The following is an 18,114-nucleotide window of genomic DNA, read 5'->3' as shown; positions in this document are numbered from 1 at the left end:
CCATGTATGTTATGAACTACTGTAGACTATTTATGGAACAACTGACGCCAAGAAAAGACAGAAAACTAGCTAGAATGTTGTAGTCATCAGATACTGCCTATATTTGTCAGACTCTTTTTAAAGAATGGGTTTTTCCAGTCAGAATCTATTTTCATCATGTTTTATGCATCAGCACATTCTTGTTTTTTCAGTCGCAAATCCAATCGCTAAAACCCCCCTGAACTTTTGTAGCATTTTTACTATTATTTGTGTGTCTTTATAAAATGACTTCTAAATATAGACACCAAAGGTGTAAAGCTATGAAATGTTTAGTCGGTTTGAATGTAGGGGGATACAGTGAGCGCTCTGGTGAGTTGCTAGACCGCTGCATTGGGTGTGTCTTCTGAACTCCCTTTGTTCGCAACAAAAGATTTTGGCAATTCATGTCCAGGAGTGAGTGGATAAAGCAATCAGACAAAATAATACATTCTTTACTGTATGAGTCAGTGATCTTCTAATCGTTTAAATATACACTGAAAATAATCACATTTAAACCAATTCAACTGAAAATCTCATTCAGCCTGTTGACTAAACAGCTCGCACATCCTCTGCTCTTCAAAGTTGGATTATTAGAACCCTGCATTTTTTCCTCCTATCTTTTTTTAGGATTAACTGAAGTTCCTGGGAGGAGAGATGATGCAATGTCAGAATTTGGGTGGGTAACAGACATTTTAAGTTACTCCTCTTTAAACAGAATAGTTAAAGACAAGAGAGGAAAGAGAGACGAGCTAAAGGGGCTTATAAAAGGAAAACTGTGAGGCCTTGTTCTCAAATACCAAAGGACAAATAAACAAGGAACATATCAAACAATGAAACCAAAATCTTCCGAATTAATGGTAAGAAATTATTTTTGTCACGTTTTTCAGTTGTTTAATTTATGTAATTTATTTATTTAGATTCCTTATGAATCTCCTAGTAATGCCATTGTAACTTTTTTGGGGGGGACAAAACCTTCAAGCTATGATAAAAGAGCCTGGTCACTTTTGAAAGAGTTATATTTTATTAGTTAAAACAAATAAAATGTGTAAAGATTTAAGGTGTGTGTGTGGTTATAAATAAAAATTGGACCGTGTCCAATAAGATGTGAAAAATGTATTTTCATTCTTAAAGTTACAAATAGCACAGGAGAGGTTTATCTTCAGTGTTAGATTTATTTATCTTGCTTTTTTTTTGGTTTTTTTACATATTTCTTTCACACCATATTGATACATCAACTATGTAGTCTATATATATATATATATATATATATATATATATATATATATATATATATATACAGTTTTTATGGCATGCAAAATGTGATGGTATGCAATGCAATTGCAATTTTTTATTATTCTGTACATTTTCATACATTTTATTTGTTTTAACTGAAAAAATGTAACCGTTTAGAAAGAGGTTCTTTTATCATAGCTTGAAGGATTTTTTTGTATGTATGTATAGAATACGGCCCTGATGGTTTTGTTTTCTCAGAGAGAAATGATGTCTATGGTACCATATAAAAATAGAATGTTTTTGTATGGTTAATAACATGCAAAATTGTCAAATTCCATTGTAATATAAATTTATTTAGAGAAAGGTATGATGTTCTAATGGTACAGTGTCAAAAACATGGTAGCCAAATACAACAATACTTTGATATTTGTCATGGTACTTAATGTTTAGCATATTCAAATATCAATCAATCAATCACTTGTACTTGTATAGAGCACTGAACAGTATGAATAGTATCAATCTGCGTGGTGGACAGTGGGCGCTAGGGTGGGATTGACGGGGCTATAGCCCTATCAGAAACTTGCTTATAGCCCCAAGGATTTTTAACTCTTGGTATCACTCTCATGGACATTGAAAAATAAATATTAACAACCGTTGTGCCTAAAAAAAGTGCCTATAAGTGGTTTATAAACAATTGATATTATATTCATTGTATAAATTAATAGACCTGTTTTTAAAAATATATAAAAAAAAAAAAAAAAAAAAAAATTCAGTGAGTAAGCTAATATCATATGTTAATGTCCGCACAACACATCATGTGAGGAAATGTATTTTATTAATAAAAGTAATCAAATAATAATAATAATAATAATAATAATAGGTCTAAAAGCAAGAAGAATGTAAAATAATGTATGCCAATTTGTATGCTTATCTCTGGCTATTATCGACACATGCATGATAGGCTACCATGCAAATCAGCACGGGGGGGTTGAACCACAGTTTTAATTAATTAATTTTATTAAATTGAAAAAATTTTTAGCACCCCCATAAAACTTTCAAGCACCCCCATAAAACTTTCCCCTTAGCATCCCTAATAAAAATCCTGGAGCCTCCACGGACGGTGGAGCTCATCTAACTCCGATAAAGCATATCTGAGCGCTGAGAGCACGGTGAATGAAGAGGCTCCGCCCCGGCTACACAATCTCTGTATCTATTGACGACAGTAGCGCACAGCTGCCCACGCAGAGCCGGACAGATCAAGTGGACGAGGCGCTGCTCGCCTGACCTGCGCTCCGGGAAAATTACTTTCAGCTGACATCGGAATACTTCAAGAAGCAAAATAACCGTTTTCAACGGAATACGGATAGAAAAATTAAAAAAAGTTTGGATCGTGTAATTACTGAGGCGAGTTGTCGGACTTCACGATGAGTGCCGTTGTGGCCGCTGAGGGCCTGTTCTTTTCCGCTTTACAGCCCAGCACCTCGGTCACCACATACGCGATCCCGACCGATGACCATCCCAGGAGGGATCAGCTATCTAAAGCCAGACGCGTGCAGCAGCAGGTCCAGCAGCGCATGGCGGAGAAATCCTCATCCTCATCCCGACTCAACGCCTCCACAGGTGGGCAGAACCTGTCCTGTTAACCGGGAACCTGCGCTCTTTTGACAGCAGACAAACTAAGCAAAACTTTTAAACTTTGCACCTAATCTTTTTTTTTTTTTTTTTTTTTTTTTTTTTTTACTTAAGATGCACAGTAAACTACGATTTAGAAAATTAGGTTTTAATATTCAAATACTAATTCCAATGTCAGTATTATCAAACTAATAGTTATGTGAAAGAACAATAAAATGAACACTATACTATGGCTAATTCTGTTATATATTGATGAGTTTAAGTAAGCAATCTGTCAGAAAGGTATAAGCAGAACATTCCCAGCTGAACTAGTGAACACATAGCTCTGCTTCGACTTTCGGTGACACTGATAGGATTTGTTTTGCATCAGAATGCAAATATCAGTTTGGTCTTCATGTTCTGGCTAAAGTCACTGCATTTGCTGCAGGTCCACACACTGGCTCTCCAGCATGCTGCTTTGTCGATAAGAGACAAAAAAAGACTTTTTTCTGTGTGTTCAAGTGGTTGTTTCTTTCTTCTTGGTTTGGATTTGGCTGGATTCCACTGCTGGGAACCCCCTAAAACAGGACGTCGGAACAACTGATATCCTGACACTTTCCTGAATCATGTCGGCCCTTTAAGAATGAAGTTAAACTTGTAAACGTTACATAAGCTTGTATAAATGGAAAACCAAACTATTGTTCTTTAACGAAAGCAAGATATATAGATGCATTCAAATGCAAATGTGTAAAATAGATCACTCAGCACATGTGATTTAGAGATGTAAGCCATTGTGAGCGGTGTGTGTGTGTGTGTGTGTGGATGTTTGTGGAAGAGGAGGAGTGTAGATAACCCGTGGGAAAGGTATCACTTTCTTCTCTGGCTTAGAAAGGCAGGTAGAAATTAGGGCAAACCTCACTCTCCGCCTCCCCAGCACCTCACCCCCACTGCTCCACAGCTTTCTCTCGTCAAGAACGTGGCTGAAATATAACTTTACTAATGCTCGACAGAAGCATGCAAGTCAAACATTATATTAAAAATCACAAATTAACAGGAACCCAAGAAACTTAGTAGTATGGTATCGTGCTTCCAGACGTATCCGATCTCATGAAAGTTAGCAAAGCCCATTCCTTTCTCAGTAGTTCACTTTTCATAGTTGTGATTGCAAAGCAAACGTCTGATTAATATGAACAGGAAATGATGTTCCCAGTAGCATTTGATAAAACCTGGCTTTTAGGAAGCCTGTTAGTGAGAGGAATGTTAGGCATTTAACCTTTGACCCTATTGTTGACCCTAATCACAATAAGTGACTTGGAGAGCTGTATCTGGTCAATGTTAGAGAATGAGTTTGGACATGACCTTTTAAAAAACAAGACGAAATGACTCTGCTGCTGTCCTTCACTCTTAAAAATAAAGGTTCTTTATTTGTGTCCATTGTTCCTTGAAGAACATCCACGGAAACCTTTAACTGCATAAAAGGATCTTTATAGTTGAAAAGGTTCTAAAGATAGAAAGGAGTGCATTTTTCCAACTGCACCTTCCTACAGAAAATACACAGAAGAATAAGGCCATAAGTATAAATATATATTTAAGTCATAGTCTAGCATGTCTACACATTTTCCCATTTCGTAGGCAGCTTACACTCAGTTTGACCTGGTCTGCGCTACATTCTTAGTCACACCTCTGTGTCCTTTGCAGAAGAGTTTCCTGCCATTTGATTCAGAGTGTTTTATCAGTAGGCCAGTTCTATTTTAGCTTATGGGAGGCTTGAATGGGAGGATGTGAGATGTTAAATCGTTTTGAAAAGAATAACCCCGAATAAAGCGGCTGTCTTGCTTTGAAGGTGCGTTCATTCGCATGTAACAGCCAACTGCTGCTTTGCAATTATCCTAAAAATATGGTGCACAGTACACGCTATTTAATTGTCGTCAAGATTTATGCTCTGTTTCTCAGATTTTATAACCAAGTTCCCAAGGAATGTTGGGATTGCATGGGTTTTAATCATCCTCAGACTCATTCCGGTGATTTATTGAGCATGTGGTATAAGAAGCTCACACTTCTCTATCAATATCAACAGCAATAACGTCAGAATGTTGTTATTGTACATTGGTTTGTAATGGAACATTTCAGACGGACCAGCCACATGACTCATGTGCTTGTAGGACTGATTTACCAGGCTTTTTGTAATTATTTTTTGTAATTATTTTATGTAAATTATATATATATATATATATATATATATATATATATATATATATATATATATATATATATATATATATACATATGTGTATTTAAAACCATTGCCACCAGTGTTACACCAGTTGTCTATACCAGTTATACTATGTTAAGGTGTTGGTATGCATTCAAACTCACTGAAAAACAGAAGGAGATGAGCAAAGACACCCATGTCACGCCAAGCCTCTCTAAAACAAAACAGATGTTTCAATTTTAAAAGTAATCTTCCCCTAAACACTCTTCCACCCCAATCTAAAGGAATTTAGCATTTAATAAACTTCTGTATCTGCTGGCTCACAGGGAACCGTCTCAATACAGTACACTTCAAAGGTCTGAAAACTGTTAAGAATTATAGTTAAGGGTTAATCAAAATAAAGACAGCTGCGGTCAGGTCTTCAACCTTTGGACATTCTTGCCATGGCTTTAATTTAGACCTTCCTGACAAACTTCCTACAGATGGCTTAGAAAACTCTGGTGAAAACAGGAATTATCTGTGTTTTACGATAAGAAAGTTTGAGGAGGAGTGTGTGATAATGACACTAATGAAGTAATTGTAAACATTTTGAAGGTTTATGTAAATGTAAATTGCGTTATACAATTTTTGGCATTATTATTGGCAAAATTATAGCTCTTAGGCAGCCCTTATAATTAGTTGTGCATAATGTTTTAATTAGGTTACGAAAGGAATAAAATATTAAGATAGATGGTTAACACACTTAAATGTATTTCTCCAGATGAACATTCTAAAGATGTGCCAAATCTGCTCTTTTCATTTATTGAGCAACGTCCCCTGGCACATTCATATGGAGCTCTGGCTGAAATTCAGCTCTCCTGTGGGAAGAGCAATATGATTGACCTTATCTTTCAATCTTTGCAAACACTGAACGTATTCCACTTTTCTCAATCTAGCATGGGCTTGTGTTTTCTTATGTACAGCGGTACTGTGATGGAGCTGACTCACATGCTTTTTCATATCCCACTGCTATAATGTTTTCATAAGGTTCTATTATAAGTAGGGATCAAGTTGTTTTTTTGTCTGTGAAAGTCAGTAAAGAGAAAAAGAGAGCAAACAGTAAAGAACAGAATAAGTACCTTCAAAATATTGAAAATATGACAGTGGTCCACCCTATGATGTCATCCTCCTTTCCTTGTTTCATTCTCTTACAGTGTGATTGTTATAACAGACTTCCCCTCTCGACCATGAAATAACTTCCTTTGTGCATGTTTCGTAGACTTAAACCTAATGTATTGTCACAACTTAACAGATGTTACAAACTAAGAAGCGTTATTTGCAGCAGGACTGGGTTGAGAAGCCAAGCTCTGATAGAAACCTGATCTCTTACAATTCGTTGAAGCACAAAGTCAGAGAGCTGAATGCCAAACAAAGATCAGGTGACGCACTGGGTCTTATGTCACTGTTGACCAATGTAATACTCTGGAAGAAATCCCATCAAAATGAAAGCCACCGGGGAGAGAATCTTTCCTAGGTTGTTCTTGTTTCTCAGAAAACATCAATACGGCAAAAACTAAATGTAAATTTCGTAATTTACTCACTCGCCTTAAGTCTTTTGGTCCATACAATGAAAGGCAGTAGGGTCCAATGTTATTTTGAACACCACCAAATTTTATCGCATGATCTGAAATAATTGACTTTAGTTGAAACATTTTTAGTTCCACAAAAGAAGAAGCAAATTTTTTAAAGGTCAATCGATGGCAGAATTAAATTCTTTTGGTAAAAGGCAAAGAATGCACACAATATATAGAGATTGTAGACATAAAAATGCTCATAAACAGAAATTTTACTCAATTGTCCTTTTTTTCAGAATTTGACGGCCACATATCTACGGTAAGATACCAAACCAAAACCCCTGGATTCAGTTCCAAGTCTGTTATCTACAATGGCACCAGAACAATGGCGGTGAGTGTGACCACAATCACTACTTTTCCAATTGTATAATTTATCTGAAGCAAATGCTAACTGAGCTTGTTTCAGTAAAGGATTACGCTTTGTAATAGACCTTTGATAGCATTTCCGTATAATTTCAAGCGCAGACACACATCAAATTGTTCACAGGAAGATATCGCCTTGCTAATCGGCAAGATCTTGATGTTAGCTACTGAATTAAATACTATAATTTTATATTGTTTTACGCTGATGGCACCATTAAAATCAGGTCGGAACAGCCATCCGTGAATAGTCATTTGTTGGATTGATTGCAAAGTCCACAATCCCTTGACAATGACACTCTGTGTGGCTGCACCCTGCAAACACAATGATGTGGTATTTTGCGTTCTCCTGTGGGAGCCGTGTTTAGAAAGTGAAGTGCAGTACTAGCAAGCTGCGGAATTGAGCTCAGAGCCCAATGTGCTTCTGAAACATTCCTGACCCAAGACCTCATGAGCCAAACGGCCACGTTACCCTTTCTGTGTGATAACAGTGAGCCGGCAAGAGCAGTTAGCGTGTGCATAATCGCTTGTGTCAGACACGAAATGTGGCTTTTTGCATAACTGTGGTATTGATACGACTCCTTTTTACTCAGGCGCCTCGGCTGTCTCAGTACGCGGGAGATTTTTCCTCTCGCTCTGCAGTAGAAATGGGCACTCGTCACAGAATCAGCCATGGCGTGCCTATGCCCGCCGTAGTGGGCCGCCCATATATGTACCACGATGATGCACATCTAAGTGGCTCTTACAACCAGATGCAAACATCGGAATCAAGGACGCTGAATCGAACTGAGCAGGAGGCGGCAGCGATGGCCGGGGTCACGTTACAACGGCAGGCATCTCCTGTGGGGAACTGGATGGCATCCTATGGCCACAGTTCATCACCCAATGTGGTGCAAAGACAGCGCACCCTCAGCGGGACCCTGGCAAGAGAAGGTTACAACACAGGATGGAGGGAGGCAGAGTTGGCTAATCAATATTCGATATTCAAAGGCCCTTCCCACCGAACCATTAGTCGCATAAATAATCGTCAGGTGCAGCAGCAACAGCAGCAGAGGCTGAGCAGCAGCTCGATGCAGTGGCAGCAGATGTCCACTGGGGGCAACAGTATGGTGGGTGCCGGGCACTACCAGGGTACCATGAAGAGAGCGGGGTCTGTGCATAGTATGAAGAGTGTAGGTCGTGGAGTGGACGTTTATGACGGATTGGCCGATGGAACCACAGATGCTCTTGGCGGGTAATTTTCATTTATTTTTTTCATTTATTAATTATTCGATCAGCTTATTGTCACAGTCATTTCTTAAGAAGAAATAAAGGAGATGTCAGTTGACACCATTTCGTCAAGTTCTCATGCCTGTCTACTGTAGACATACAATGTAGAAGAATTTAATACAATGAGAACTTTTGCTTTAAATCAAAATGATACATCATCAATTATTTTATTTGATTTAAAAAAGTAATATTGTGAAATATTATTACATTTTAAATCATTAAAGAATAAGTTCACCCCAAATTACAATTCTGTCATTAATTACCCTCACGTCTTTCCAAACCGATAAGAAACTTTTTCCTCTTCTGAAAAAACAAGTGAAGATATTTTTGATGAAATGGGGGGGCTGTCTGCCCTTCCACACACAACAACACAACTGAAATGTTCCCAGATACAGAGGCATAGTAAATACACTGAGTAAATAAAAGTGGTAAAACACTACGAGAATATTGTTTTTGCGCAAAGAAAACAAAAATAATATAATTTACTCAACCATTCTTTTCCCTTGAGTTTACGTCTTTTGGAGGTGTTACGGGTTTGAACAAAATGAGGGTGAGTAATTAATGACAGAATTTTAATATGCTGATTTGGTTCTTAAGAACAAGAAACATTATACTCTTAAAAGGTTCTTTATTGGTATCAATAGTTCCGCAGAGAACCTTTTCCATTCGCGGAATCTTTTCATTCCACAAATGGATCTTTAGAGTGGAAAAAGCTTCTTTCGAAAAAGGAAAAGAGCTGATTTTAAGAACTGTTTACTAAAAGCTTGTGTGAGGAACCAGAACTGGCTCTTCTATGACATTGCTGTTATTTTTAATTATCAAGCCCGTGAAACAGTTATATTTTTGTGGAGCATACAAAGCAGTTTTTCAGGACTCTTTGATAACCAGAACATTCAAAAGAATGGCGTTGATTTGAAGATAGTAATATGTAACAACCCAAAAGTATTTAATGGCATTTTTAATAAATTTGAAACTTTGAATGGAATTCAAATATGACCCACAATTTAAATATTTTTATTCTATAAAATAACATTTCGTCTGTAATCTACTAAGTATATACATTTTTTATGTTATATATTTATATAACACTTTCCATTTTGTTTTTGTGTGAATGAGCAGAATCCATAACCTGGACATGACTACAGCAATCAGTTACATCTCTTCCACTGACGTTGCCATGCAGATGTTGGGAGCAGCCTACATACAGCATCAGTGTTACCACAGCAATGAGGCCAAGACCATGGTAAAAATATATATAATTATTTATTTCTCAGATCAGCAATATATGTTTGAAACAAAGGACACTATGGAAAATAACATACTGTACTACGCAAAAACTACGGAAATTAAAATACAGTTTTACCTTTAATTTTTACACTAGTTAGTAAACCTCATGCTCTTAATTTCCTTGTGAAATATATTTAATGTTGTCAACAACAAAATTTGAAATTTTTAAAAATTTTGTGGTTACTGTTTTTTGGTTACTGTGTCATATTTTCCATTTCCTTGGGGTCCACCCTGGGAATTTCTTTACTTTGTATACAGCGACTTTCAGGCCAGGGCAGCGACAGAGCTCTGTTTGGGTAGAGTTAGAGGGCGTACCCACAGGATGTGTTCTTCCTTTCAAAAACAGCTAGATGAAGTGCATCCGACAGGAACAGAACGCTGGGTCTAGTGACGTATTTTAAAAAGTTCTTGTGAGCTTCTTGATCCGTCTTAAAATCTCAAAGCTCTCAAAGCTTTTGTGAGACACTGAAGAATCAAATGCCAACAACTGATGCCTAAGTACAAAAACCAGCTGTGTAAAAAATAACGCAGTGGGAATCCTCCTCAAGGGGTTGGTTGCTTTCTCTTTTGAGTGGTCGATAGACAAAATGACCAAAATTCCTTTTAGAATCTTTAAAAAAAACACGTTCAGGTCAAAGAGGTAACTCTACAATTGGTTAAACAAATCTAGTTGTTAGCAAAATATATATTTGCATAATTAATGGAGCATGGTACGGCTCAAGCTGCTTTTTCCTTGCTATTGTTATATGTTACACTCAAGCCAGATGGAAAGAATACCTTCACCCTGCCCTTAATCTTTATCCTGGACCTCAGGGGGCAGAACATTCCGCCTGAGAGCATATCATAGCAAAACATAGACAGATGTCGGAGCAGGTTGCCATGTTGGGCTGAAAAAATGTTGCGGAGATTAGCGACTATAAAGTTTGAAGCGCAGAAATGGGATTTAAATACGTGGGATCACTTAGGAATCAGGATAAGCGACAAAAACATTTCTCACAGAACTAAACAAGATGTTTTTCTTGTTGTACAGGTGCGAAGTTTGAAGGGCATCTCAGCATTAGTACAGCTGTTTAGCAGTGAGAACCAAGAGGTTCAGCGCTACGCGACAGGTGCTACACGCAACCTCATCTACGAGAATATGGACAACAAGACAGCACTTATCGAAGCTGGGGGCATAAGCAAACTAATCGGTGCTTTACGAGAACCTGATGATGAACTACGAAAAAACATCACCGGTATGTTGTTTGTCAGTAAATATTTGGTAATGTCAACTTTTGAACAGTTCGCAAATACAAAGTGGCACTCGTCTTTTGATTTGGTACAAAAGTCCACCTGCATCAACTGGGTGATCCAACTTGGAGCAGCGCAGACAGATGGAGAGTTAAGAGCAGCGAGTGAATTTGAAACAAAGAGAGAGCAGAAAAGGAAAAAGTGGTCTGGCTGTTTCCTGGAATCAGTCCAAGTCTCAGATGCAGTGGGAAGTAGACTCCCAGAGGCCTTTGTGCTTTGTGAGCTCTGCTATCACCCCCACCCCCTCACGCACCCACACTCACTTAGTAAACAATCCTTGACATTCTTTCCTGCTGGACTTAGGGTTGCCAGGTCTCTTAGTCACATTTTATGACCTGTACTCTTATCTGTGTTGGCTTTAAACCTCACAAAGACACTAGCAGCTTAGCACTCCGTATAATAAACATCCCCGTGCTAACAATAACAATGTTTGAAAACTTGGAGCATAAATGTAAAAAATAATAATTTTTATTGATATTAATCAGATAACATATTATTCTGAATTGATATATTTCTTTCACATTACTACTTATAATAAGTGTAGTTGTTCTCAGTTGCACACTTTTTTTGCAACATTTGAACTTTAATGCTCGACTGGCTTACCATGAGTGAGCAGTCATACTGCATGGTAATATATTCATCCCCATGTCAGTTCATCAGCTATTTTCAAAATGAAATAAATAAACATGCTCAGCATTTTTAACATACCTTTATTTATTTATTAATAGAATTTATAAACAAAGATGTATTATTTTTAGTTCAGAAATCCATTTAGTTTTATGAATTAATTATTATTATTAATAAATAATTTTTTAATATATATATTTTTACAAATCACATAGTTCAGGTGGTGAAATACATGTGCCGTAGAAGGTCAGATTAAAAAAAACAGTGATATAACTAAAATATTAAAGGCTTTTATTTATTACACTTAATTAGCATTTATGAATATATATATTTACATTATAAAGAATAAATGTCTTTTACAAATTTCTCTGTTTTTCTCTGTCCGTCTCCTTAGGCATTTTGTGGAACTTATCTTCTAAAGATAGTCTAAAGGAGAGGCTGGCCAGAGAGAGCTTGTCTGAGCTGACGGAGAGAGTGCTGGTGCCTTTGTCTGGAGGAGGAGACGCTGGTGTCATTCAACAGAGCGCGTCTGAGGCTGACATTTTCTACAACACCACAGGCTGCCTCAGGTACGCAGCGCACATATACATGCATTTAAATGCATTTATGCTCCAATACCTGCATGCACAGCATGTTTTGTATGTTTATCCCTTATTTAACACACCTGATTTAACTAATCTGCAAGAGAACTAATGAACTAGGGCATGTGGCAAAAATGTCAACTAATGTAGTAAAAAGCCCCAGATATTTAAATTGTGTGAACATAAAGTGCATCTGTAATAAATGCTTCATTCTAACATAAAAAGCATCATATAAAATTATAAACTATATAAAATATTTCAGAATATATATTTAATCCTGTTATTATGACTTATGTCAGGTACATATTTGTTACATAGTTGTACCCGAGATAAAGCAAATAAAAATAAGAGTTAATTTCTGATGCGCAGATAAGCTGTGCACAAAATCAGTCACACATTTTAATTGGTTAACAGCCTTAAATATGAATGTTTATGACTGGTCGTCACTGTTTGCAATATGCAAGCGTGTAAAAGACGCCAGGCAAAGAGTATACAACGTGTCAGATTTCCCACTGGAAAGATTTATAGCCACAATAAAGTTAACCTGCTATTAATATTTCAACACAAATGCATGAAAAAAAAACATCTTGAGACGTTAACAACACCCCTTTTATACTCATTGAAGGAACCTGAGCTCTGTGAATGAAAGAACCAGGCAGCAGATGCGGGAAACTCGAGGGCTGATAGACTCCCTGGTTGGATACATCGAAAACTCCCTGCAGGAGGGAAAAGGAGAGGACAAGGTCAGACCTGTCAGTCAACTTTTCAATGCAATATGCTAGCTTCGAGCCAGTGCACAAACTGCCAGTCTATATTTAGTTCTTAGATGGCAAGTATCTATCTGAAATCAAGAACATCAGTAGCTGTAATCTACAACATCATTTCCAAAAGCATTTAGAATCAGTTCTGTAATTCTGTGCCTCTAGGGAGTAGAAAACTGTGTATGTGTCCTGCGCAACCTGTCGTACCAGCTGTACTCTGAGATCCCAGCTTCAGTTCAGATGCGTTTGGAAGGACCCACTCGAGCACAGGACACGCGGCACAACGACCCCATCGGCTGCTTCACACCACAGAGCAAGAAAACAAAAGATGTCAGTCACTCATCTGCAGTCTTCTACGCACCTTATTGGATTAGCTATATTATTATTCTAAAAAGTTCCCAAACCTGATCTGATATTTCATTAAATTCTTTGAATATAGAGTATAGTGCAAATAGTAATGCATGCGCTACCAATAAAAAAGCTTGAGATTGAAAGAAATTCCTTTTTTTAAAGAAGACACTTTTCAGTAGCCATTTAAAAAAAATTTATCAAATCTTTGAGCAGTAGTGAAGTTATCTCTAACACCTCAGTGCAGTAGACAGAGGTGTTCTACTTCATATCTGCAGTATGCCATTAATGAAGTTATAATGTGTCCTATCAGAGGAATCAAGACCTGACCACCTTCTCCGAAGTGGCACGAGTCCCTAAAGGAGCAGAGTGGCTGTGGCACCCTAAGATAGTCACTCTATACAACCGCATCCTGCAGAGCTCTGAAACAAGCACAGCCACACGAGAGGCAGCGGCGGGAGCCCTGCAGAACATCACAGCAGGCGACAGCAGGGTTCGATTCCATTGCTCATATTTAATCTAATTTGTGATATGTGATATCATATACTAAGTCATGACTTTAATTGCTGTTGAATGTGTCACTTTTAGCACTGATTGTAATGTTCAGAGTGTTCTCAAACTCTCCTTCTTATTCAGTCTGAATGTTTCTTCCATCAAACTTTTCCGTCCCACTCTTATGAAATCTCTGTGAAATCCCCCATCTGAAGTCTTTATTTTTTAGAGCGCCTTTGTGTTTTATCTGGCTGGCTGTATAACTAATTGTTCTCTGACTCTCTTGTGTTCTCTGTTAGTGGGCCTCTGTGTTGAGTCGAGTGGCGCTGGAGCAGGAGCGGATGTTGCCGGTGATTCTTGACCTGTTGCGGAGCCCCACAGATGCCGAGCTCCGCTCTCTCACGGGTCTGCTGAGGAACCTTTCCCGGCACTGCAAAAACAAAGCTGACATGGGTTAGTGAATGCCTTTCTGCTCCCGCTCTCTGTCTTTAATTACAACTTGATGTGTAAAACATCCCAGCCAAGATTTCAACATTCTGGCAAAGAAAACGTCTAGATCAGTAAAAACCTACACACAGTTTTGCGCAAGGCGATAACTACGGATTTTTTTCTTCTTACTTGCCCAGAGTGTGCCGTTCCCCCTCGTAGTATTAAACGTATTTCTTACACATTGTTTTTACTCCCACACATTCTTTTTGGTTCCCGTCAGACTCATACTTATATCATTCCCAGTATCCGCTGCCGCCCGTTCATCCCCACCCTGACCTCAGTTCTCTGCTTCACTGTGTTCCACCCCCGCTGGGCCACAGGGCGCCTCCTTCTTCACACTACGCATATATCATGCACTCTTTTTGTTTGTGTAATCCTAGCAAAATTTGTTATTGTTTCCTTTTCCATAGCTACCAAAGTGGTGAATATTCTGGTGAACAAACTCCCCAGCGATGGGCATCAGAAGGAACCTTCTAGTGAGGTGGTGGTCAACATCTGTGGGGTTCTCAACAACCTGGTTACAGGAAGCTCTCTGGCTGCTAGAGATATCACTTATTTTGATGGACTGCCCAAGCTGGTCAGCATTAAGACGTCTCATGACAACAGGTAAAAATATATATATTTTTAAGAAATTCATGTTAATTCCAGGAAGGATTGAATTGGTCAACGATGAGCATATTTATAATGTTACTAAAATGTTATATTTTAAATAAATGCAGTTCCTGTGAACTTTCTGTTCCTCAAAAAGTCCTGGGAAAAAAGTGAACTGAGAAAGGCGTATATGAAAACTGATGGTAATTGGTTACAGATATGCAGAAGGAGAAAAAGAGCATGCCACAATTGTGAATATTATCATTATTGACTTGTCGAAATTGTGTATGAACTGCAAATGTACCATGATAAAGTTACCAATAAATAACTCATTTAAGTAATGCTTTACTTAAAACCCTTATGTATAATGCAATGTGAAGTTATTCATAATTAATGTTATAATGCATTGTAACACTTCGTAAATACTTCTAAGTTAAAATGCATTGTAATATTTTCAGATTATACAACTGGTTGTTTGTCATGTGTCAGTGTTTGTACTTTATACTTTATTCATTATACTTTAAAAAAAAGTGTGTTTAATGAATATTTAAGTATTATAATGCATAATAGCTGGGGTTACAATTATTCACGAGACCATACAGTGCATTAAAAGGTTCATTACAAGGCATTAAAAATACTTTTATAATGCATTATACATAGGGGCTTTTAGTAAAGTGTTACCAGACTTTGTAATCAGATAGTTAGGATTTGAAGGTGCAAGGTGCTAGTGTACGTTTATGGTGCTTACAGCCCTGATACTTCAAACCTAAAGTGAGAAAGTATCATTTCTTGGAAGTTTAGCTGTAAGCCAACTGATATGATAAGAGGTGTCTTGATATTTTCAAGGTTTCTTGATATTTTCAGGCGTAAATCATACTTTAAATGATCCTTTTACACTGGACCTCACCAACAATCTGTTATAGCACTACTGTTGTAATATAGACTACATGCTGTTGCATTATTTAGCTGTTTAATCAAGAGCACAATGTCCCAGCATTGCTACTCATGTTTCTCCTTCTTATTCTGCCTCAGTCCTGGGAAGCTAAAAGCCGCCAGGGCTGCCTCCACCGTTCTGTCCAACATGTTTCAGTACACCAAACTTCACAAAGATTACAAACAGGTGAGTCTTATTGTGAAGCCCAGCTAAAAACACAAATGAACGTGTTACTGTTCAGAGTTGCAAGCGGTAGGTGTGTGACAAATGCCTCTTCTGTGTAATTTGATATGAAAATGGATACCTTACTGTATACACACTTTGCACTGATGAGTATAGTGTGTATTTGCTTACCAGGTATCAGCCTGCTTGGCCAATGGTCAGCTGTTTTATTATACAAAGCCAATAAAAATGGGCGGCTGCAGTGTATGAATAGCTCAGTTAAGGATACTGTAAAGCTGTACAGATGCTCTCCTGTATGAGATATCAGTTCTCTCAGTCAGTTATATTACTGAGCTGGAAAAATATTTACCTACAACCCATTACTGATTACCAGACATGACTCCTCTGTGTCTTTTCTCTTCTCATGTCTTTATATGAATTATATTGGAGCATATTTATACAGAATTTACTGTGAACACACTCCAACAAACTCCTAACAAAAGAAACTCATAAAGCAACAAAAAGTTTTGTTGTATTAAATAATTAAAGTCTAGGATGTGATTGTATGAATTATTTAAAATACATATAGCTCAATAAACAAAGCGATGAACGAATTGTGTTACCAAAGAGGCTGTTTTTTTACCAACTCTTGCCATTTTTATGTGTAGAGTGCATCAGATGGTCAGCAAATAGACTATAGGTGGTTCACGGGTCTGCTTGTCTGAGACTCAGACTAGTTATATAAGTCTATTGCGTGTCTGTGGTGTTCAGAATGGCTTTGGTCAGATCAGTGGTCTATCTGAAATGTGACAGTAGAATGCAGGATGTTCTATTGTTCTTTCTATTATCTAGATACAATGTAGAAGTATATTTCTGCATTACATGACTACTTCCTTTTATATTTAGTCTGGTATGCACTACTAATTTAGAACTACTGGTCATTTCTCTTTTCTGTTTTTAATTTTACAGAAAGGGTTCACAAGACGGGATTTCATGGATATGACCGTCTAATCTCTGTTCGTGACTTAGTGCTAAACTCAGCGGACAAGATGGAATTAGACATCCATGGGATTTTACACCAAAGTCACAAAGGGAATGCAACCAGCCCGTTTCTCTCAAACACAGACACACACACACACACACACACACACATATTGTGACCTGTAGTGGAGTGAGTGAACTCTAAAGATTTTACTAGAGTATACATTTTAGTCAGCGGCACCCTTAAGTATTACAACATGCCAGAAAGAAATGCTTGCAGAACACTAATAACAGACAGGCTGAGATGCTCACTTGTGTGTGTGTGTGTGTGGCTGAATGATTGAATTAATGATAAGAACCAGAGAGATGGCAGCATATAGACATTAAACTTTAACAGCCATTAGTTCCAGTAGCAACGTGTCACTATGAAGAATTCAAAGACTAATTCATTTACATCAGACCTGCTTATTTTGCCTAGTTATGAAATGTAAGCCTGTCCAGCTTGTCAATTTTTCTTTCCAAAATATGTATTTTTATTTTGCACACAAAAATTCACAATTTATAGGCTACAATGGTGAAGTCCAGAAAGTGAAAATGATGTGAACTGTGAACTAAAATGTTGTAGTTGTTATTACTGAAAAAACAGGATTTGGTTGGTTTTGCAATAAATACGTATGATTTTTTTGCTTTCCACGCAACACTGCTACAGGTTTTTGTGGCTAACACATTAGGACTCCATGTGCAAAAGAAATTATAAATGACTTTATTTCTGAAAAAAAGAAAAACTTTGAAGTTTTACTCTGAAAGCACAAATATGACAAACCTATTGCCTTTGGAAATAAATAGAAATGCATATTCGAACATTTGTATGTGTCATTCCCAGAGAAATTTGTAGCAAAATAATTTTTCGGCCTTGTTGTGTGCCACTTAAACAAATAACGACCGATTTTTATATAACTTTCTCAAGTTTAATGTGCAGGCAATTTTATTTTCCACCTCACAAATGTAACAGATGAACCGAATTGCTTTTAATGTACTTTATACATTTTTTCTGCAGACTCTCTCTTTTTTCTGCTTCACTGCTGAATCAATCCCTGCATCAGAAATGGTTTTGATATTAATTATGAAAACAATTAATTCATTTATGTTGAGCATACACTATACACACGCTCCAGAATGGGAACTGCTACAAAAAAGTTTTGTGTAAGTCATGCTGTACTTTTTTTTTTTTTTTTTTTTTTTTTTTTTTGAAAGG

The 18,114-nt window shown here is 37.3% G+C and overlaps 1 protein-coding gene across 3 annotated transcripts; it reads left to right on the top strand.

Moving 5' to 3' along the window:
• The first annotated feature begins 719 nt into the window (after positions 1–719).
• Positions 720–17,717, top strand: pkp3b (plakophilin 3b). 3 transcript variants are annotated; one of them, XM_043245071.1, is made up of 14 exons: positions 720–875; positions 2,724–2,871; positions 6,924–7,018; positions 7,641–8,281; positions 9,436–9,559; positions 10,634–10,838; positions 11,915–12,089; positions 12,727–12,844; positions 13,028–13,192; positions 13,524–13,703; positions 14,002–14,155; positions 14,602–14,797; positions 15,815–15,902; positions 16,848–17,717. In XM_043245071.1, the coding sequence occupies exons 1-14, from the start codon at positions 849–851 to the stop codon at positions 16,887–16,889; spliced, it is 2,358 nt and encodes a 785-aa protein (XP_043101006.1). In that variant the 5' UTR covers positions 720–848; the 3' UTR covers positions 16,890–17,717. The 3 variants fall into 3 exon arrangements, with proteins under 3 accessions (XP_043101006.1, XP_043101007.1, XP_043101005.1); XM_043245072.1 differs by lacking the exon at positions 2,724–2,871 and having other exon boundaries at positions 733–875; XM_043245070.1 differs by lacking the exon at positions 720–875 and having other exon boundaries at positions 2,475–2,871.
• The last annotated feature ends 397 nt before the right edge of the window (positions 17,718–18,114 follow it).

Source organism: Puntigrus tetrazona, chromosome 7, assembly GCF_018831695.1.
Source record: "Puntigrus tetrazona isolate hp1 chromosome 7, ASM1883169v1, whole genome shotgun sequence".
NCBI classification, from domain to species: domain Eukaryota; kingdom Metazoa; phylum Chordata; class Actinopteri; order Cypriniformes; family Cyprinidae; genus Puntigrus; species Puntigrus tetrazona.
This window is presented reverse-complemented; position numbering and strand designations above follow the sequence as displayed.

Coding starts and splice junctions, on each gene's coding strand:
- pkp3b (XM_043245070.1), top strand. CDS start 2,676: ATGAGTGCCGTTGTGGCCGCTGAGGGCCTGTTCTTTTCCGCTTTACAG. Junction 8,282..9,435: donor ACCACAGATGCTCTTGGCGG/GTAATTTTCATT, acceptor GTGAATGAGCAG/AATCCATAACCTGGACATGA. Junction 12,845..13,027: donor AGGGAAAAGGAGAGGACAAG/GTCAGACCTGTC, acceptor CTGTGCCTCTAG/GGAGTAGAAAACTGTGTATG.